General features: G+C 40.3%; 2 protein-coding genes and 1 pseudogene across 3 annotated transcripts in view; all 3 read right to left on the bottom strand.

The window, feature by feature from the left end:
• Positions 1–4093: 4093 nt before the first annotated feature.
• LOC147490063 (protein LURP-one-related 10-like) lies at positions 4094–5231 on the bottom strand. The gene is made up of 3 exons (XM_086573039.1): positions 4829–5231; positions 4460–4687; positions 4094–4341 (listed from the first exon to the last, which is right to left on the bottom strand). Exons 2-3 carry the CDS (start codon positions 4598–4600, stop codon positions 4201–4203), a joined length of 282 nt encoding a protein of 93 aa, XP_086429165.1. The 5' UTR covers positions 4601–4687; positions 4829–5231; the 3' UTR covers positions 4094–4200.
• Positions 5232–6797: 1566 nt separating this feature from the next.
• Positions 6798–7802, bottom strand: LOC147490062 (PR5-like receptor kinase pseudogene; annotated as a pseudogene).
• Positions 7803–8543: 741 nt separating this feature from the next.
• The window catches only part of LOC147490057 (PR5-like receptor kinase), a 40077-nt gene continuing 25319 nt past the window's right edge, over positions 8544–23301 (bottom strand). For both annotated transcript variants that reach the window (XM_086573024.1, XM_086573033.1), the window contains one exon: positions 8544–8937. In XM_086573024.1, coding sequence (XP_086429150.1) covers positions 8879–8937 — 59 coding nt within the window. In that variant the 3' untranslated portion in view covers positions 8544–8878. The remainder of the gene's footprint in view (positions 8938–23301) is intronic.

The raw sequence follows: 23301 nt of genomic DNA, 5'->3' as shown, positions 1-23301 counted from the left end.
ACCCATTTCAACCAAGCAATTGGACTCCTCATAAAAAACCAAACAACATTAATACACACAAAAACTCAATTCATTACCTCGATCCCCCTTCATCAATTCTAGATCTGGTTTTCGCGCCGCCATTAACGCCGGACTCAAAGCTTCAATCCGCCCTACTATCCAGCCCCCAATCAACCTTCCACAACCAATAACCAAACAATAACCAACATCCCAACTAAAAGAGTTCAAACAAATCAATAGGATTTCGTTCCTTTGGCTGAGCGACGCCATTAGTGCCCCTTCAGAGCTTCGCCAGCACCTATTCCACTACACAATCCAAATTTTCATTCCCTAAACCCAAGTCAACAACAACACCACTTCCCCATACCCCCGACAGTTCAACCACCCATTTCAATCTCGACAGCCCCAACAAACCTCAACAACCAAACCTCAAAACTATAAACACAACTATATACAAGTTCAATCCATAATGTACAGGGGCTTTAGCCGCCATTAACGGGCCCAAACAAGGTTCGACAGTTCAACGTCGATTTCCGAGTTTCAAGTTTTAACAACACGACAGATTTCAACAAAGTTTTAACAACATGACAGACAGGACGCCGAATAAAACAGGAGAATAAGCAGAAATAAAACGGAACCTTGGACAGACATAAATATCTCTGTATACATATATGTAAAACAACTATAGGTTCAATGAAATAGCAAAAATAACTACTCACTTTAATTAACAGCTCGACAAATCCCTCCTAGTCCGAATCGTCGCGCTCCAACGCTTGAGCCAAAGAGCTTTTATCTCCACCTCCATTTTTTTATTTTATTTTTATCTCCAAACCCTATTCTCTAGAAAAATATGAATGTATACCTAGGTTTGAAACCTAAGCCCAACACAGACTCGAGCCTAGAAATCAGGCCCACATATCCCAAATCCAATCCAGCGAATTTTAAATAAATAAATAAATACGTATTTTAAATACGGGCGTTACAATGATATTTCCAATATATCCACAATGGGTTTTGGAAATAAGAATTCCAGGAAATACTTGTTCCACCCATCCTTATTGTGGTTCAGAATCCCTTTGACTGGTGTGTTTCTATCAAAGTGTGGGTTCCATATGTGATCTTTCAACAGAATTGGCTTGTCATTAAGACAAATCAAGGATCATTACACCGAAGTGTGTTCACCATTATTGATAGCCCATAGCAGCCCAGGCTTAATGAGATCATAGCACCTAGCCACTCCTCTCCATAAGTAAGATGCATGTTGTGGGATACAAGTCTTTGTACTCCCTCCCCCCGGCCACCACTTCTTATAGATGGATCTGAAAGTAGTGGACCAAAGAGAGGACCTTTGCCCTCCACCCTCAACAACCTGAAGCATTGCTTGCCCAACAGAGCATTATTCATAGCCTTAGAGTCTCTGAACCCTAAACCTCCATGAGACTTAGGTCTACATAACCTTTCCCAGTTCATGGTGTGAATGGTATGACCTTCTTCCGTACCATTCCACCAAAAATCTTTACATGCTTTGTCTATCCTTTTACACATTTGTGAGGAAGGGAATAAGAAGACATAGCATAAATAGGCATAGCCTGAGCCACTGCCTTGACTAAGATAGTTCTACCAGCTTGTGAGATGACCTTTGCCCTCCACCCTCTAATTTTAGAATACACTTTGTCAAGAAGATATCCAAAATCTTCAGACTTATTCTTGGAAACCTTTATAGGAGCCCCCAAATACTTTTTAGTTTTCTTAAGAAAATTAACCCCCTAAAAATCCTTTAAAGCTATTTGTTGGTTAGTATGTACAATTTTACTACATAAAATACTAGTTTTGTCAAAATTTATTTTTTGCCCTGATGCCTCACAATAGACATCCAAAATCCTTTTCAAGTTCTCATTTTCCTTCATATCGGCTTTGCAGAATAAAATAAGGTCATCTGCATACATGAGATGTGACAAAGAGGAGAATTCCTTCTAACCTTTATGCCATGGAGGTTCCCATTCTCCTCTTCCTTAATAATAAGCTTGGAAAGGGCATCAGATAGCATAATGAACAGATAAGGGGACAATGGATCCCCCTGTCTCAATCCTCATTGAGGAAAGATATGGGGTAAGGGGGATCCGTTAAGAAGAACTCTGAAGGAAACAATACCCAAGCAATTGGATATAAGATTCCTCCACTTGGGTGAGAAACCCAGTTTATTCATGATATCATCCAAAAGACCCCATTCAACTCTATCATAGGCTTTTGCTATGTCAAGTTTGAGGGGCACACCAAACCATTTTTTTTTTTTTTTTTTTCATGAGTTTCATTTGGTGGAACACTTGACTTGCTAGCCCTATATTATCACCAATGTTTCTGCCCTTCATAAAAGCACCTTGAAAAGGTGAGATGAACTTGTGAAGGTGGGCTTTTAGTCTATTAGCAAGGATCTTTGATATGATCTTGTATGTAAAGTTGCATAAGCTTATTGGTCTGAATTTTGAAATGTGATCAGGGTTGGTAATTTTTGGGATCAGGGTGATGAAAGTTTCATTGATCTTGGGGTGGAGATTCCCATGAGTGAAAAAATACTTGACCATCTTTATGATATCAGGACCAATGAACTCCCATAATTGTTGGAAAAAAATGCCTTGGAATCCATCTGGTCCTGTGGCTTTAAGTTTGCCCATCTTCTTAACAACATTCCACACCTCACAATCTGAAGGAACCTCAGTAAGAATTTGGTTTTCCCTGCCAGTGATCACAAGGTGGAAAAGATCAGATATCTCTTGTGAGTGTTTTGGTTGATCAGAAGTAAAGAGATTAGTGAAATACTCATTAACTGTATCTCCAATCTCCTTCTTAGTGTTCTTCTAATTCCCCAAGTCATCTTTTATTTTCTCCACCAAATTTTTTCTTTTTCTATAGATGGTGGACAGGTGAAAATACTTAGTATTTTTCCCCCCATATTTAATCCCAATGTTCCCAGCCCTTTGGCTCCAGAGGGACTCCTCCCTTTCTAGCCATTCTTGCAACTCATTTTTAACTTGTTGTGACTTATTATAGTTCTCTTCAGTGTGCTCCTTTTCCAGAAGCTCAGTACGTAAGGGATTGTTTCAGCCTTTTGATATTTTGGAACACATTTCCAAAAACTTCCTTATTTCATATTTTAAGCTCAAGCTTAGTATTCATGAGTTTAGAGATAGCAGTAACATCGGCAGCTACTCTCAGGAATATTCCAAGCATGTTGGATAGTAGGAATACATGTATTATTATTTAGCCACATATCATAAAATCTAAAATGTTTAACCAAATTATTATAACTAATATACAAATTAACAACTAGAGCTAGGTGGTCAGAGGTGCCAACAACCACATTCTTAACTTTGGCCTGATGGAACATCTCAATCCACTCAGTAGAGCCCAAAGCTCTATCAAGTCTTTTCAAAATATGATTATTGAAAACTCTGTTGTTGGCCAAGTAAACTTAGGGCCAGAACAACCAAGATCAAACATGCTCAGATCAGAGATGAAATTATTAAAATCCCTCATACATTTATTAAAGATGGCCTTTCTTTCTGTTTTTTCTGTAAAATTGGATATAGCATTGAAATCTCCGAGCAACAGCCAAGGGTCACTAATAAAAGGGGCTAGGTCCCTAATCTCATTTCAAATTTTTATTCTAGGGCTCGAAACAGGATGACCATACACAATCATTACTTACTAGAATTGACGAAAACAACGCTTTCCAAATTCCAAAGAAGATAATTATCCTTCGTTATCTTTATTGGTACAAAATTTGCAATCTTTGTAATTGATTGATTACTAATGATGAATAGTTGTTTGTGAACATTTATCCAAGAGAAACTGAAAAATTGAATGATTATTGATTGAAAATCAAAAGCTTGATTTCAGTTGAGTACATATCTGAAAATTAGAATTTCAATTGATTATATCTAATGAAGATTAATCTTGATTTCTTGTGTTTTTTAAATAAATTGATGAATTTTGACGATGAGATTTGATGATTGTAGATTGAAATTAACTTTTGAGGATGAAGACATTTATTGAATTGGATCTTCACCGTTTGGTGTTCTATGCTCTGAAGCAATGATTGAAGAATGATTCTCATTATTTTGCAAATGAATTATTAAAACCTTGGAGATACGCAACAAACTATGAGGAGTAATATACAATAACAGACACAACAAACTTCTTCTAGTATCCTCTTCTAAGATTACTCTCATGGAGATACGCAAGCACAGCAAAAATGAAAGCATGGTCAACGTATGGGTACACAGTGACAGTGTATGTGCCCTTCCCTGGCACTTCGCCATCAGCATTATGATTCTTCTGCATCTGCATCAACAAAATAAATTAAGTGCTTGCGAGATCAGTTTAAGGCTATAGAAACCAAGTACACAATGCTTTTACCAAGGACAAAAACAAATACTGTTAGATGGTCTATAAATCTTACTCGAGCAATCACATTTGAAGAGTCTCCGAGATAGACAGAACAACAATTCGTCATCCAGCTTCCTCTGATATTGAAATCACACACCTTCTCTTGGGTGTTTGATGCAAGAAACACTTCATGTGCATGACTACGGTCATACATGGCAGAAGCCTTAACACTAAATAGATAGTGTTTGTCTTTAGAACTATTACCGCTGTACGCATTATATCTGTTGTGTGCACTAAAAAACTGAAAGAGAAACCAAAAAGTATCTTAAGAGTACTTTGAATACTAATATCACATACGTGGGCAAATAGCTACAAGCCCGAGTGTCTATAAATGACACCATTGAGAAACAGAACTAACTAAAAGTGTGATTAAGGACCAAACCTTTTCTCGTAAACCGACGAGAGGAGATCCATTAGCATCAAGAAGAACATTGTGGCCTGGATGTGTAGCATTAGCTTTAACACGAACAATACCTCTGATTGTGAAGATTGTATTTCCCTTAACGTCAACAGCAGCAAGGTCACCATATTTGAAGATGAAATAATGAACTGTTCTGGACGGTATAATTTACAGGAACAGGTGTGATGTATCTGAAGTATTGAGGTCCGATAACAACGATTGGATTAGCTGGTTGCATAGGTTGGCTGCGCCATGGTGGAGAAACTAAGTCAAGAAACAAAGAACTAGAGAGAGGTGCCAAGGTGGTGAGTGGCTTCAATGTGAATGTAGTTATCTATATCTATCTATTACCATATACTAAAGCAGAGTGCACCAAGCGAGGATTTCTCTCTACTACATGCCTCTCTCTAATATCAAAGAGTTGAGGCCTTGGGAGCTTACCAAGACAGGATATTATCTCTCCTACATGCCTGTCAATATCAAAGAGTTTAGGTCTTCCATGCCACCACGTGGCTCTCTAACATCAAAGATCTAACAAGTCTTAATATTAAAAGCTCGCACCTAGTGTATTTTTTTAAGCTATTAACATTGTCAACCACTATTTTGTTTTCTCTTTTAGTTTGGTGAGATCTAACAGTTGGCAAAGAAAATGTTATGTAGGGAATAATACACTAAATCAAATAGATCTAACTTTATAAATACACAAAGCATAAATAAATATAATTGAGAAAACGAAAAACTTATCGATTGATCGAGACATGTGCTTTGCACACTTTCCTTAAGGTATTATTGCCGCTGCAATGATGCTGACAACCTCTTGGCAACTACCTCCCAAGATACAACGATTAGTTCTCTACTAACAACATTGCAAAGAGAACTTAGAACTCTAGGTTTGTACTCCAGACAAAATTTGAAGAAAAACTATACTTCTCTCTCTCTCTCCCCCTCTCTCTCTCTCTCTGTACATATATAGATTAGATATAGATAACCATAACTCTCATTGGCACACAAAATTGTAACCACAAACTCTTTAAGTGGTGTTGACTCTATAATAATTAGCACAATTAAGTACACTTTTAAGACACAAAAATAGAGTTATAAAATATATGTAATCATTTCATTCTATTAAATATTATTATAAAATTGTTTATTTTAAAAAATAAATCATGTTTTATAAAATATATTTGACATGTTTTGTGTTTTGAAAGATCCCCAACTTAACAGGTCAAAAAACATGCTCGCGTAATCAAGTGAGCGGAGCGAACGTTCTGGGCCGAGGGGGGTATGTGGCCAAAATTTCATTTGGTTGGTTTCTGTTTGTCCTCATCTCTTCTCTTCATCTCCCTCTCCCTCTCCCCTCTCCACGCCCTTCCAACTCTCCGCTCACGCCCCCACTGCTATGCAATATACTAGTTAGTATTCATAGCACTACTATTCCACTCCTAACGCTAATTTGTATAACTATGATGAGTTTGTGAAAGACATTAGACTTTTCTTCGTACTATGATGAGTTTGTGAAAGACATTAAACTTTTTTTCGTACTCAGTCATCATATGTTTCCTGATGGAATTGTTGAAATATTGAAATAATTTGGTCTCCAGAAAATCATTCCAGCCTTTTACTGGGCACTTTATGAGCATAGTTAATTTGACAAGCTATTGATAATCATTTACGTTTTGTCTAAGATATTTTATAATAGTTGTATGGAGGAAATTATTGTAGCTGAATTTTCTTCAGCTAAATCTCTTTCACTGAAAATTATAACAATTGTTGTAAATACCAGTGATCATACCTTTTATCATATGGTGTTTGAACTTCAGTTTTCCAAAAAACTTTCATGCTCAAATGCTCGATGCAGCCGTAAGCAACATGAGTATCCAAAGCTAATTTCATATATAAAATGTAATCTTAATTTCATATACAAAAGAGAAATTAGTAATGGTACCTTTTATCAAAGCCGGCTGGGGGTGAGAATTCCTGCGAAACCATCACTTGTGCTGCTTTCACCGGAATCAGAGTACGGAAATGGGTTTGTGCTTGGAGGCTGAGGTTCTATTTCACCCTCGAGCATCTTCACCACACTGCTCATTGGTGGTCTGTCTTGAGGATTAGCCTGCTGGCCACACAATAGTGCAACCAAAGATAGCCTCTTTGCTTTGTTTCGATGATTCTCATTAATACCACATTCGATAAGAATTTCGTCCAGTCGACCGTTCTCAAAATATTTCCAAACTTTTCCTGGAAACCAGCCGTCTCCCTCACTATTCTTCTTCTTCCTCAAGATTTCAAACAACATCATACCAAAGCTGTAAACATCACATCTGGAAGTTATATCTTTTGATCCCAGACACACCTCTGGGGCTGCATAACCTCTGGTCCCCCTAAATCTGCTCTGTGCGACTAGACTTATATCCATATCAAAATTCCTAGCCAAACCAAAATCTGTAATCTTAGGACAAAATTTTGAATCCAGGAGCACATTAGCAGCCTTTATGTCATGGTGAATTATTTTCTGCTTGCAACTCTCGTGCAAGTAAGAGAGCCCCTTCGCTATTCCAATTGCAATATCATATAACTTCCCCCAGTCAATATTAAGATGGTTATTGTACAAAACCTTATCTAATGATCCATTCTCCATGAATTCATAGACAATTGCTTTCTTGTCAGCCTCAAAGCAAAACCCATATAATTTGATTAGGTTTTGATGGTCGGTTACACCCATTGTGCTCACTTCGGCCATAAATTGTTGTTGTGTTACGTCGTTTTTCAGTACCTTAACAACAACTTGTGCTCCACCACCAGGAAATTGACCTTTGTAGACGTCTCCAAATGCGCCTGAACCTACTTTTTCATTGAAGTTTGATGTAAAGCTCTGAAGCTCCGTTTGCGAAAATAGTTGTCCGACATCTTTGATTGATTCCCAATGCTCTTTTAAACTACTTAGCTTTTCCGACATCTTTGTTACACAAGAAAGGAAAGCCTGCAACTGAGATTCAACATATGAATCCGATCCTGGAGTGATATATTTCAGTGAAAGGATATTTTAAGTGCTTACTTCACCAAGCAAACTAGTTCTATCAAGATGTTGAGTGAAAAAAGTTAATTACAAAAATATAAAGAATAAAAAAAAAAAGAACATAAAGTGAGACTCATGGAAGGACTAAAGGCTAATTTTTGCAGGGGATAAGAGTGTACCTGGAATGAATGAATGACTTGATCAGCTATTTCCAGTCATGTTCCATGCCCATCAGCCCATGTCTGCTTTCATCTTTTTGCAACAATTTTAATTCAAAATAATGAGTAACAATTAAAGGCTTTCGTGCTGACCAAATAACCAATGCAATCTCAAGTAGTCTTTGTGCCAGGCCGGATTAGGCTAATAAGAAGGAGAAATGAAAGACTTTGACTTTCTAAGTCAATTGATTTTATTTCTTCCGAACATCGTGGTAGATCAGTTAAGAGCAGCCATGAATCCAAAGCCGCCACTTACAATGGCGGTAACGGGATAGTGTTTATGGACCCAATTCTTTTTGGCGTAATTTGAAATAGTAACCTATCCTAGCCGCCATTGGTAATGAAAAGCAAAAAATTTTTTGGTGGCCGCCACTTACAAAGGCGTGTGGACTGTGGAGTTTTAAAATTAAATTCCCTATCTAATTTGCCCTTTTTTTTACATTAACAGAGCCACACTACAATCTAAGAAGAGTTTTGGCATTAGGTGTACATTCTGACCCTGGATTGCCCACTTTGCCAACTCATGGGCATCCCTATTAACCTCCCTACCAATCCAATGAAACTTACAGAACCCAAAATACCTACTTATCTCATCTACCATAAGTTTTATAGGTACAAGTTTCCAATTACACAGATTTGATTCTATAGAGTTTATAGCATTTTGTATAGCTAGCTTGCTATCCCCCTCGAACAAGAAAGAGTTAGCTCCTATGCTCCTAACCAGCTTTACTGCACCCTCTATGGCCACCATTTCTGCTTTCTCTGCATCCCTTACTTTAAACCTCCTTGTCGCTGCTTCTAGTAGACCCCCTTCATTGTCCCATGCCATAGCTCCAGCAGTTGCATCTCCAGTCTCCCTGAAGAAAGCAGCATCAAATCTTATTAATACTGTGTCAATTTCAATTACAGGAAATAGATTTTCACTAAGACACTTATTAGACTTTATAGAAACTTTATTCTGGGACTGTTGATTCCCAACTCCCTGATTATCATCAAAAGCCCTGAGGACTCTGGTTCATGTTGCAAAGGTTCTTCTTATTAGACTCTCTCTATTCTTGCTTCTGCCTTCAAACTTCACTTTGTTTCTAGCCTCCCAAAGCTCATGCATGATTACCATAGCTAAAATTCCTTTTTCTGCTACTCCATCATCATGGTCCTTGGTCCATTCAACAAACATATCCAGCCATTCCTTTACAGTGTTTCCTGCTGCTGCTTCTTCCATTCTGCTCCCTATGTTAGATCCAAACCAGATGGATTGAACCCATTCACATTGGAAGAAAAGATGCTATGGATCTTCTTGGGCCACCCCACAAAGGGGCAGAGGAAATCACCCTTCATACCTCTTCTGCTGAGCAAATCCCCAGTGGGGAGGCTGCCAATATACAACTTCCACAGAAAAATCTGAATGTTGGCAGTGATAGGTGTTTTCCATATAGCTTTTGCAGTCCTCATATTGCAAGAGGAGGACTGTGCTATCTCTTGATTTCCCATCAACTTTTGATAAGTTGATTTAACAGTAAGAGTACCATTTCTAGTACTCAACCATCTTATCTTATCTTGATCATCATAATTTGGTCTAATGATCACTTGCTTGATGAGATTTGTATCAGCTGAGGGAAATAGGTACTCAATCCTATTTTCATCCCAGCCATTTCCATCTTCCATCATAATATCCTTCACTTTGAAAGCCAGAAGCTCTTGCCTCATAGACATTAGCTCATTAATGCTAATAGGTTTATTGTTAATACTCAGCCAAGGCTGGTTCATCAGGAAAACCTCATTCCCTTTACCAATACTCCACACCCACCCATCAGTGAGTGTTCTTGTCACCCTATATATCTCTTTCCAGAACCAGGATACATGAGGGAGTGGGTTTTCTTTGACATCAAACCAATGTCTACCATAGACAGCTAAAAAAGTTTTTGCCCACAAGGAGGTTTTATCTGTGAAAGCCTTCTATGCCAACTTGGCAAGCATAGCTTTATTCATATCTAGGGTTTTTCTGAACCCTAAGCCACCTTGGACCTTAGGTCTACAAATGCTATCCCACTTCTTGGTGTGGATGCTTTTACTTTCCTCTATTTCATGCCACCAAAAATTTCTGCAGGCCGGCCTTGTCTATCTTATCACAAGTGGACACTGGGAGGAGATAGGTTGCCATAGCAAAAATAGGAGTGGCCTGAACAACAGCCTGGATGAGAGTAGTTCTTCCAGCCAAGGAAAGAACTTTAGCCATCCATCCCTTGATCTTCCCATGAACTTTATCAACCAAGTAATCAAAGTCCTCTCTCTTCTTTCTTGAAAGGACTATAGGAACCCCCAAAGACTTATCTTTTTTTTTCAAAAAACCTCATTTTCCAAAAAAAAAATTATATTTATTATTCACATTCCTACTACTATAGAAACTAGACTTCTCATAGTTAATCTTTTGTCCAGACACCTCACAATAATCTTCCAATTTTTTTTTCAAATTCCCATTCTCAGTAAGATTTGCTTTAGTAAACAAAATAAGATCATCTGCATACAACAGATGTGTGATAAGAGGAGCTCCTTTCTTAATCTTAATCCCATGTATCTCCCCTTTGTGCTCAGCAGCAGCTATCATCCTAGATAGAGCTTCTGAGACCAAGATAAACAAGTAAGAGGGAGAGGATCTTCCCTGCCTCACCCCGCCTGCCAGGATAACAAGATATCGGAGGAGCCCCATTCAACAATACTTTAAAAGAGACCGTAGTAAGACATTGGGAGATGAGGAGTCTCCATTTTTCATTAAAATCCAAATTTTGGAAAATCTTATCTATAAAGGACCACTCTATGTTGTCATAAGCTTTAGACATATCCATTTTTAGAGCAACAAACCCTTTTTTTGCTTTCATATGTTTCATATTATGAAATATCTCACTAGCTTATAAACCTATGTTATCACCTATATTTCTATCTTTTATGAAAGCTCCTTGGAAAGGAGAAACAATCTTATTTATGTGAGCCTTTAATCTGTTGGCTAATAGCTTGGATATAATTTTATAACAAAAATTGCATAGACTAATAGGTCTAAACTTAGAAGCATGATCAGGATTAGAGATTTTTGGAATTAAAGCAATAAAAGTCTCATTAAAACTAGCATTCATCTTACCATGCATAAAAAAATCTTGAACACAGGCTATAATACTATCCCCAACCACATCCCGACATTATTAATAAAAAATACCTTGAAACCCATCTGGTCCAGGGGCTTTAAGTGCCCCCAACTTCTTAACCACATGCCAAATATCATCTCTGGAAGGGCAAGCACTGAGAATCTGGTTTTCCCTTTTCGGTGATCTGAGGAGTAAAAGATTACTAATCTCCTCATTCTCCGGAGGATTACTTGATTCAAACACATTCTCAAAATACTCATTGATGGTATTACCCACCCCTTTTCTGCCTTCTTTCCAAACCCCATCATCATCTTTAACTTTATCTATGTTATTTTTCCTACGCCTATAAATAGTATATAAATAAAAAAAAACTTAGTGTTCCTTCCTCCCTCTTTAATCCAGTGTTGACTAGACTTTTGTTTCTAGAACTCTTCCTCTTTTTCATACCAATCAAACAATAGATTTTTTAAACCCTTTGCTTTATCCAGATTAGAAGGGTTAAGAGGCCTTTGTAACACTCTATCTAACTCTTTCTAGGTCTTTTTTATATTATAAAAATTATTTCCAAAAACCTTTTTATTCCAGCTTTTAAGACTCTCAGCAGTACTTTTTAACTTATTTATAACATTCCAGTCTGGAAGATTATGAACAACTGAGTTCCAAGCTTTGTCTATTGTAGGTCTACAAGACTCATCTTGTAGCCACATATTATATAACCTAAAAGGGTCTCCTTGTTCCTCCCGGACAAATCTTCTTGAGAAAGATGGTCGGGGCGTAGCATTAACCACATTAGTAACCAGCATATGGGGGAACTTAGCAAGCCAGTCAGAAGAAGCAAGAGCTCTATCTAACCGTTCTATAATATTATCAGCAAACCTTCTATTATTATTCCAAGTAAACTTAGGACCTCTATAACCCAAGTCCATCAAGCCCAGATCAATCAAAACAGAATTAAACTTTTGCATGCTTTTTGTGAAAATAGATCTACCTCCTACCTTTTCATCAATAGATAAAATCGAATTGAAATATCCAAACACCAGCCATGAACCAGGAATGTAGGGAGCCACTTCCCTTAATTCTGTCCAGAACCGGTGTCTCAGACTTGCATTGGGTTCCCCATACACAAAAGTGAAAAACCAAGGTTCATTACTATGATAATTATTTAATTTACCTGAGATTTGGTTGGCATTTGCTCCCATCACCTCCAGGTCCACTCTCTCCTTCCACAAAAGAGCCAGACCACCTCTAGAACCAGCAACCGGTACACAAAAGACATGATCATACTTGATAACTTTTTCTAACATACTAACCCTACTAGAACTGACTTTAGTTTCTGATAAACATACGATATCTGGTTGATGTTGTCTCACCAGATCCTTTAGATTTTGAACTGCCGTGAAGGAACCCATTCCCCGACAGTTCCAGACGTGTATCATTTCTGGTGAGGCAGCTGTTTGGGGATAGCTACCGCGAACCCTAGAGAAGGACCACACAGACCTCCACTGCTGTTAGACTCACCACTGAAACCATCAAACCTTTTTTTCTCCCCATAGCCACTAGACTCTCCTTTTTTTTCTCCATAAAACTTTATTCTTTTCTTCTGTTTACCAAGCTTGAAGTTTGGATGTCTTACCACTGTTGAATCATCAATTGCCAGAGGTTGGGGTTGAGAAATGCTTCTTTCAGACTCATACCCCACCCCCTCTTGGCTGCCTTGAACCAACTCCTTTGGTGCATTTCCCAGAGAGACTTCATCATAATAATCTTCATTGAACACCACCATATCTTGACCCCCTCCCACTGATATATCCTCCTCTGATGTGTCATCATCTTCCTCTTCTGATGGGTCCTCTTCATCCTCATCAGTGAAAGCATCTGAGGGGATCTCATCTTCTGGAAAGCTTGCTCCAGAAAAGTGGGATGGGACACTAGAAGCCCTAGAGTGCTTGGAGAGGGTTGGTTCATTTTGCTCTGTCGTATCACTAGAGATAGTGATTGTGGGAGGATTCTCAGGTATCAGAAGATTCCCCATCCCTCTTGCCCTCAAATCATCAGCTTCCAGCTTTGCCCTTTTTTTATCTCTGCACAGCCAACCTTAAACTAATCCTTCCCCACCCATGATCTCCCATAGTAATTGCTTCCTTTTCTTTACCAAAAAGACTAACCGATTTCCTTTTTTTTCCCACACCAACCTCTTCAGAAAACTTCCTAACACATCCAAATAAACCCCTCCTTTTTCCTCCTCGATAAGCCAAGGATTTGTAACCCCTTCCACGTGTAGGTAGCCCAATAAATCAAAAGCTAGGTATCTCTGCCCTAGCCTTGAGCGAAGCACGTTTAGTCCCATCTGACTCTCTCTGTTCCAGCAGCGGAATAATTGCCTCGGAAAACTGAGTACAACTGTTAAGCGGCGAGGCATCATTATTATTCCCTACACCTTTTCCTGTTCCCAATCTATCAATCGCCAATTCTAGGTCTCCCCTTTCTACAGTATCGCGACCCATCTCATTCCCATTATCAGGACTTCCCACAAACTTGGGCCTATCTTGGGCCAGGCCCGTTTCTTTCATACTGCTTTCCTTACCCGTATCCATGTCCACTTCCATACCTACCCAATTTTCTATCGGGTTCCAAACCACCAAGGCCCCATGAGTTGGACCTTTTTTGTTCAGCCCATCTGCTTGTATTTTTTGAATTCCCTGGGCTTGGGTATTCCTCTATGGCCCCAAAACTTTTCCTGAATCATTTGGGCCCCCCCAGTCCATCTACAGTAACGGTCACTGACTCTGACTCTATCCTTGCAGAATTAGCCGTTTGTCCTTCGTCCTACCTAATTCTCTTTCCTCAGAAGCCATCTCCCTATTCCCATGCCTAGTTGCCACGTGTAGTGTTCTTGGTGGTGTTGCCAAAAGCCCAGCCCCATTCCACCTCCTTTTCACCGGAGAGCCTCTGTTTCTCATTGGAATCTAGTCATATCTCGGTTTTTGTGGTGTACCAGAGAACGTCACTGCCACTGGACAAGAGCTGGCCACCCCATTGTAGAACACATTTGCTCTCAGCATGAAAGAGAAATTGTTCTTGACATCTCTTGGAGATCCACCAAACTTCCTCATATCCATACTATATTTTTCGCGTTGATTACAGAAATGGATATCATGCCCAATGCAACCACAGAAATAACATAATATATCCAGCTGCTCATACTTAAAAGTTACTGGGAAAATTTCACCCAATTCCGTTATGAGGTCTAATCCTTTCAGGAGCTTTTCCTTGATATCCATCTTCACTCTGACCCTTGCCACCGGTTTTTTGAACTCCGACGAGCATAGTAGGTCTACATTCTTGACTTTGCCCAAACTGAGTCCCACCTTTTTAACGTTCTCTTCATTTATCCAGTTACTAGGGAGTCTATAGATCTGGACCCAAAAATCTACCATATCAAATTTCCATTCTTCACACACTAGATCAAAGAATTTCCATTTGTTAACAGAGATTATAAACCCCTGTACCATCCAAGGACCATTTTTTCTGACATGATCATATTCCTCCAAGTTCTCAAAACTCAGTTTATATAACCCTTTTGATATAGCTTCTACCTTTGTATTATCTCGCGTTTGCCAGCATCGGTGCAACTCCTTTGCCAGAGTTTGTATGGGTATCGCTTTTCCCCCAAACAACTTACCCATCAAGGATGTCTGCCCCTCAGAACTTGATTCTTCATTTTTGCAGCCGATATCTACCACTCTTTTTTTCTTAGAGCAGAAAAGGTTATGCATTTTCTCTTGCAATTTTTCAATTTTGGACTTTGATGCTTCTCCTGGCTCCAACCCACTAGGTGAAACCCCTACCCCGAGTTCCATGTAACCACCGCCATAAAGGGACCGGATAAGAAAGGCAAAAAGAAACCACTAACACTACCAGGAAACTAACAAACTCAACAAACCAAAAAAGTGAGAATCTCAGAAGGGGGGAGGAAAGTTCAGAGATACAAGAGAGAGGCAGCAATTAACTAAAGAAGAATATTAAAGAAGAAATTTAAAATTGAAGTTGTAGAGAAAGAGGGGGAAACTGTTTTCAGCCGCAGTAGAGCATCGAGAAGTTTGTATGATAATTTGTCATATATTTTGCCCTTCTTCCAATTCTCTCTCCTTATCACTAAAAATATGTTAAAAATATAAAATATTATGGATAAAAAGGTAATTGGACAAACTTAATTATTTAAAATCAAATTTGGTCAACACATTTTCTAGCCGCTTCTGATAGTGGCGTGTGTGAAATGCTTTATCTTCTACCCGCCATTCATAGTGGCGTTCAGAGCATACACTATCTCGCTAAAATTGGCAGTATAGATATAGATAAAATAATAGTGATAGCGTTAGCGGCATAGTGTATTGACGCACCATTAGATCTCAATTTTCCTCATATTTAGTGCGATGACGCACCATTGGACTTAGCCTTAGGCAGTATTAAGTGGTGCGATTGATGCGGTATGCCAAATTAAACCTCTTTGTAGATTGGGCTTGAACATTTGTGCACCATATGTGCCTAGACCAAGTGCTGAATGTAAGTACCCTCCGTTTTGCACTACAACACACGTGTCCACACACCAAGTTGTACTTCACCAGCTCGTACCAAGCCATTAGAACGTATCGATGACCCAAACCCAGGTCGTCCCAAATACTAGTTACAGCAAATGATCTAGTGCAATCCTGGAGCTCAGTCAACGCACCAATCAAGGAGATATTTACTTTGTAACATCAGGAGTAATGACGAATCATCAAGATAGCACAAAATATGGATCTACACTTGACAACGACCTAGAGCAAATATGGAAGGTCAGCTCAAACATCTAAAAGTAGAGAGAGATGAACTACGTAAGGCTTGATTCAAGTTTACCCCGAGAAACTTGATACGTGGGCAACACTTATCCCAAGAAAGAGTGCAGCCACTTCCTATCAATCCTAACCTCAGGCTGTAGATCCCAAAGTACCAAACCTTTACATTGGTGTCGTCTGCCGGTTCGTTCCCTTAAGAAAACACACACAAACTATTTTCTTAAGCCCACGAAGCTGGACAGAAAAACCACCATGGAAGCACAACTACAAGCTTTAGCAGATCAAATGAGGACGCTCCAAAATTCCTTCATAACCCTTCAACAAGATAACCAAACTATGCACGACCAAGCTACCTCCAACATTAACAACGACACTCCAGACACAGTGGAGAACAACGTAGTCACAATCCTCACCACTACCACCAATTAATGACTAGAAGACTTCTCCCAGAGATTGGAGAAGTCGAACGACAAAGCTAGCGCAGTCCATATTGCTCAAAATATGCTCTAGTCATACAAGGCATCACCATTCACCACTGAAATCAGGGACAAGCAGCCTCCCTCAGAATTCATCCAACCAAAGTTCCCGCTGTACGACAATAGCTCGTGTCCAGGCCAGCACGTAGCTCGTTTCAGCCAGATCCTCGCACTCTACAGTGCTCCAGATTACGACTACCTGAAGTGCAAACTCTTTCCAGCCAACTTGAAGGACGGAGCACTAGACTGGTTCTACACGCTCACCCCTGATTCAATCAACAACTTTGACAAGCTGGCTGAGACGTTCGCAACAGAGTTCGTCCACAACAGAAAAAAACAAGCCGACCTAGACTCCTTGTTTCAACTTAAGCAAGCACACGGCGAGACAATTCACGCTTTCCTAGGACGTTTCAAGAAGGAACTCCTATCAATGGAGCCATGCCTCAAGGACAGCTTTGCAACTTCTGCATTCACCAACGCCCTCCTAGATGACTCCGATCTAACAGGGTCTCTAATGTGCAACAATCCAGAACGCTTAGACGACCTGTACCACAGAATCGACAAGTACATCAAGTACGAAGAATGGATGGCCCTGCACAAGGGCAAAGAAGTCCTCGCAGTAAGCAACAAGCGAGGACCTAAATAAAACAATCACTACTCAGGCAATAACAACAACAACAACAATAACAACAACAAGGGCTCTAGCTCCCACAAGCCCTCATACACAAAAATAGAATTCTCCAACTTTTCCAAGATGCTAAGCCATATCCTGAATAAGATATATACAGCACCATACTTCAAGCCCAACATCAACAAAGTCATAGCAATCCAAGGACGTCCATATTTCCATTTCCACAAACTCCACCACCATGACACGGATGAGTGTTGGAGCCTCAAGCACTACCTCCAAGACTTAGTCGAAGAGGGAAAACTGAAAGAGTTCCTACTAGAAAGCCACCTCAGGCATAAGCTGAATGCCAATCGTAATCGAAGCGCGGCGGGGAGCCGAAACGAACGACTCGCGCCGAAAGAGCGTATAGAACGACGACGATCTAAATCTCCAGGTCGGTCGAGGCACAATAGGAGACAACACTCCTCCGACCACGACGAGAAAAATGTAATCAACATGATTACAGACACCTCCAACAACGAGACCTCAGGTCATGAAAAGCGCAGGCAGGTAGGTGAGGTGATCACTCCTACTAGCTCTCAAACAACAACCACAATTTCATTCACCGAGAAAGATCTAGACAAGGTATGTTCCACAACGATGCCCTGGTAGTGCATGTCAAAATCAACAGGTGGACAGTCAAAAGGCTCCTCATCGATCCAGGCACCTCCTGTGACATTCTCTTCTATCAAACATACAAGAACATGCACTTGCCAGACTCGGTGATGATAGAATTAAATGCACCACTCTATGGGTTCAATGGAGACCGCACAGATGCCATTGGAGATGTCATCTTACCAGTCTCCATTGGAGAAAAAGAGGACATGGTCAAGACCTAACACGTTTCAGCGTGATTGATGTCAAGTCGTCCTATACTGCCATCTTAGGATATAGGTGGATTCATAAGATCCAAGCAGTTCCATCCACCTTACACCAAGTCCTGTGGTTCCCCAGACCCCGAGACATCATGGAGCTTAGGAGCAACCAACTAGAAGCTCATAGATGCAATCAAGTCAGCGGAACAACCACGGCCAAAACTCAGGTTGTCCAAGACAAAAACGTCTTAAAGCCGCAAGAACGTCAAGCATCCAGCTCACAAGCACCAGCAACAAACAAGCTCAAGGAGAAACATGCACAAATCGAACCTGGAGAAAAAGTCAATTTGGGCACAAATAATGACCCAAAATTGTTTATGTAGGGGCTGATTTAGACCTCAAGCTCAAAGAGCAACTTGTCAAATTTCTATCTCCCAATAAAGATGTTTTTGCTTGGTCGTATATTGATATGCCAAGAATCGACCCTCAGGTCGCTTGCCACAAATTAAATGTAGATCCAATTGTAAAGCCTATCAAACAACGTCCTAGGAAGCTTGCACTCAAATTTCAAAAAGCCATCAATGAAGAGATAGAAAAGCTCAAAAATGTTGGATTCATCAGAGAAGTCGAGTACCTGACCTGGCTAGCTAACATCGTAGCCGTTCCTAAGAAAAATGGTCAGATACAACTCTGCATAGACTTCACCAATGTCAACAAGCATTGCCCAAAGGAGAGCTTTCCCCTACCAAGGATTGACATTCTGGTATATCAAACTTGCGGACATGAACTTCTATCATTTATGGATGCATACAGTGGGTCAATTAGATACCACTTGCAGAAAAAGACCAGGAAAAGACGTCCTTCATAATCGAACAAGGAACGTTCTGCTAAATGTCCTACCATTCGGCTTGAAGAACACCGGTGCGACCTACCAGAGATTGGTCACAAAAATGTTCAAAGATTTGCTGGGCGACACTATGGAAGTCTACATAGACGACATGGTAGTCAAAAGCGAAAAAACTGGCGATCACATTTCTCACCTCCAGGAAGCCTTTGAAAGATTGCCCCAAAACAAGATGAAACTCAACCCAGCAAAATGCGTATTTGGAGTAGCCTCAGGGAAATTTTTAGGATATCTCGTTTCACAAAAACACATTGAAGCAAACCCAGAACAAATACGAGCTATCTTAGAAATGTCAGAGCCAACTACTAAGAAACAAATCTACAAGCTATCTGGCATGGTTTCAGCCCTCAATAGGTTTATCTCCCATGCATTTGACAAATGCAAACCGTTCCTGCAAATACTCAAGAAAGGCGCAACATTCACATGGACAGACGAATGCCATAAAGCCTTTAACAACCTGAAGGCTTACCTATCAACTCCGCCCGTCCTATCCAAACCAAATGAAGGAGAAACACTTGGGCTTCACCTTGCAACTACCGACTTAGCCATCAGCTCAGTCCTCTTTGGCGAAAGCGAGAAATCAAAAAATCAGTCTACTTTACCAGCAAGACATTGACAGATGCAGAAAAACATTACTCTGCAATAGAGAAAACAATGTTGTCTTTGTTATACTCACTGCTCGGAAGTTCCGACCTTACTTTCAGGCTCACAACATCAAGGTCATAACAGATGTACCCATCAAGCAGGTCTTGAGTTCTAACAACAAAACATCCCGCATGGCAAAATAGGCTGAAGAACTCGGAGAGCATCACATCGAGTTCATTCCCAAAACGTCTCGTAAAGGCCAGGTCGTTGCCGACTTCCCCATCGAAGATGTCAACTGGGAACCTGAGCCCATCACTTCACTCCATCAACCAACCACCCCAGACACATGGCACCTCTATGTAGATGGAGTGTGCAACAACAGTGGTAGTGGACTGGGGGCTGTGTTAACTTCACCAGAGGGAACACAGCTACAAAAGTCAATCAAGATCGATTTCGCAACATCCAACAACGAAGCGGAATATGAAACATTAATCACAGGCATCCACATGGCACAACAACTACAAGTCGGAAAGCTAAAGGCTTACAGTGACTCACAGCTAATCGTCAAACAGATCACCAAAGAATATGTGACAAATGGAGCAAACTTAGCAAAGTATACCCAGGTCGTCAATAATATCATCAGCTCATTCACAACATTATCCCTGGAACACATTCCCCGAGAGGATAACTGACATGCAGACAGCCTGACTTTCTTAGCCTCAAAAACTTAAGAGGCATGTCCCAGCATAGTCTACATTGACATCCTTAAGAGGCCTGCCTACCAGCAAGAAAGTGTCAACAGCCTCACAGACTTCCAGCCTTCATCCGAAGAAGAGATCACTCAATCTTGGATAGGCCCATTCTAAAAATTTATCGTGCATGGTGAACGCCCAGCCGAGGCAGGAAATGCTCGTGCTATAAAATTTCGATCTCCCAGATACACCGTGATCAACAGACGATTATTCCAAAATTCTGCAGGAGGACCCCACCTAAGGTGCATAACTACACGTGAAGGCCAACTCATCTTTGATAAAATTCACAAGGGCGAATGTGGGAATCATGCAGGAGCAAGATCTTTAGCTCATAAAGCAATCGCCCAAGGTTATTATTGGCTAGGCATGCACATCGAGGCAAAGAAGTATGTTCTCAAATGCCACTAATGCCAAACATTTGGCCATAACCACCTAAGTCCAGCACGGGAATTGATCAACATAGCCAGCTTGTGGCCTTTTCACATGTGGGGGCTAGACATCATGGGACCATTTATCCCACAAAAGAAAACAAGACTCAAATACGTCATGACAGCCACAAATTACTTCACCAAATGAGTTGAGGCAATCCCACTTGTTCAAGTCAAGGAAGCTCACGTCATCAACTTCATATGGACTAATATCATCACAAGATTTGGTCTACCCCACACCCTCGTCATGGACAATGGAACCCAATTTGCTAGCATACAAGTCAAGGTATTTTTACAAAAATGGCGCATCACTCAAGCATTTTCTACACCTAGATATGCACAAAGCAATGGCCAAGCAGAGGCCACAAACAAAGCTATCAAAGAAAATCTCCAAAAGAAGTTGGAAAGCAAGAAAAGCTAATGGCCAAAACAGCTCGAGAACATTTTATGGGCATACAGAACAATAGCCAAAGCCAACACCAATGAATCTCCATTCACACTTTGCTTCGGAACAGAGGCAGTCATACCATCAGAACTTATAATCACAACCACACGTTCTGAAATCGTCGAATTAGGAGAAAGTGACAACATCTTAGCCAAAGAAGTTGACCTCCTAGAAAAGCGAAGGGAAATAGTTGCAATATCTTTAGCTCGATACCACCAAACAATCTAACGATCATACAACAAGAAGGTCGTCCCAAGATCTTTTCAAGCTGGCGACCTAGTCCTCAAAAAGACTTTAGCACCAGCCAAACTTGACCCAACTTGGGCAGGCCCATACATAATTCACAAAGTCGTTGGAAATGGAGTTTACTGGATCAAAACTCAGATCGGTGATGTGCTTCCCCGACCTTGGAATACAACTCTACTCAAACATTTTTACCAATAATTTGTCTCCAGATGTATCAAGCAGTATGAATAAAAATCCATCAACATTTCGCGTATAAATGTCATCTTTGCATTACATGAGTACCATGCATCTTGCACCAACAACCCGACCTGAGACATCAAAGCATCAGGTCGTACACCAACACCATGGTTAAGCACGACCCAACTATAATTACCACGCAGTGGTTAATTATCAATCAAATTCAATCCACGGTCCCCCAAAAGGACCACAATCAACTTAGCACCAACGCCAGGGTTAAGTATGATTCAACTGTATTTGCCACTTAAAGGCCAATTATCAGTCAAATACAACCCCAGGGACCCCCAAAAGGACCCCAAGTCAACTTTAGGCCTTTTGAAAGGGTTAAGTGTGGCTCAACTATAATTTCCATTCAAAGGCCAATTATCAGTCAAGAATCAATAAGGAGTTCCCCCAAAAAGGAATGACTCAAGCAATACACACACATAAGGACACAAGAAAACCTAGGTAACAACTACGCGCATCTATCAGGTCGTGAACTAAATAGCTACGACCTACAAGCATCAGACGATCTAACATAGTTCAATAGGTCATCGAATCTAGTACTATGTAGCACAGGTCGTCAAATAACAAAGCACAAAGCAGGAGAATCAATCACCACAAAATTCAAACACAATCTCAATAACAGACAAGTAAGTACTTTAAATAATTTTTTACTTAATGCAAATTTGGTCAGATACAAGAGACTCCTAGGTTATCCTGGGAAAATGACCTTAGTATCCCCGTCAAAAAATAGGAGTATTAGTGTCAAAAGGAGACATAGTTCAAAAATTTATCCAACACCGCTCAAAATTACAAGAAGAGCACAAATCACTGAACACAGGGAAGATTATCCATATTCAAAAGGTCCAGTGGACAACCTTCTTCACCAATAGGGCCACCAGCTGGATCACCACTAGCATTCAACATGTCTATGGCAAAGTTTTGTTTTACCAAACCTTTAATGGGGCACGAAAGCAGCCAGGAGCATCAGTTTGTGGATTACCGGTGTCGGATGGTAGATCAGGTCGTCTATTAGCATCTACAATAGCACATTCCATAGCTACTATTGCAACCACATTTTCAACCGACCTCTTGAGGGTTTTATACTTATGTTCTAGCTCCATAAAATCATCCACCATAACGTAAACATCACCACTCTCTACCAAGTCGACCAACTCGTATTCATTCCGAGCAGACTAAAAGGTTTTTATAAAAAAAATTAAAACAGCCCATGGCGACCGCAAATAATTTTTGCACTCGGCGGAACCCTAAAAATCTAGTCTTTGAACCTCCACCTTTGAAGCATCAAGTGATGGTTGCAGGAAGGCCACCTTCCCGCCAAAAATGGACTTGAGCCTTCAAAAATTTACTTCGAGCCAGCCAAAAGCTTCCACCTCTTGCACCGGCCAGCTTCCAAAGGTAAACTTGTCATAGGCCTTTTAAGGAAGTATATTGGCATTTTTAAAGATCCGGCTCCTTCATTTGTATAGGTCGGAGATAGTTGTCATCTCCTTCAACTTCCTATACATGGCTAGGACCTAATGACAACCAACAAAATAAGTCACAAAGCAATAAATCAAAGTACAAAACAAAAGCTCAGATCGGAGGGACACTTACAAAGCAGATGGAGTGAACCATATCTTTAAGGTTCGCCTCCAAGTCCTTCATAGTCTCCAGCTGGTGCCTATCTTCATCCAAGGAAATACTCT

The sequence above is a fragment of the Coptis chinensis genome, chromosome 7 (assembly GCF_015680905.1).
Source record: "Coptis chinensis isolate HL-2020 chromosome 7, ASM1568090v1, whole genome shotgun sequence".
Classification (NCBI taxonomy): domain Eukaryota; kingdom Viridiplantae; phylum Streptophyta; class Magnoliopsida; order Ranunculales; family Ranunculaceae; genus Coptis; species Coptis chinensis.
This window is presented reverse-complemented; position numbering and strand designations above follow the sequence as displayed.

Coding starts and splice junctions, on each gene's coding strand:
- LOC147490063 (XM_086573039.1), bottom strand. CDS start 4,600: ATGTATGACCGTAGTCATGCACATGAAGTGTTTCTTGCATCAAACACC. Junction 4,342..4,459: donor CTTCAAATGTGATTGCTCGA/GTAAGATTTATA, acceptor TTGTTGATGCAG/ATGCAGAAGAATCATAATGC.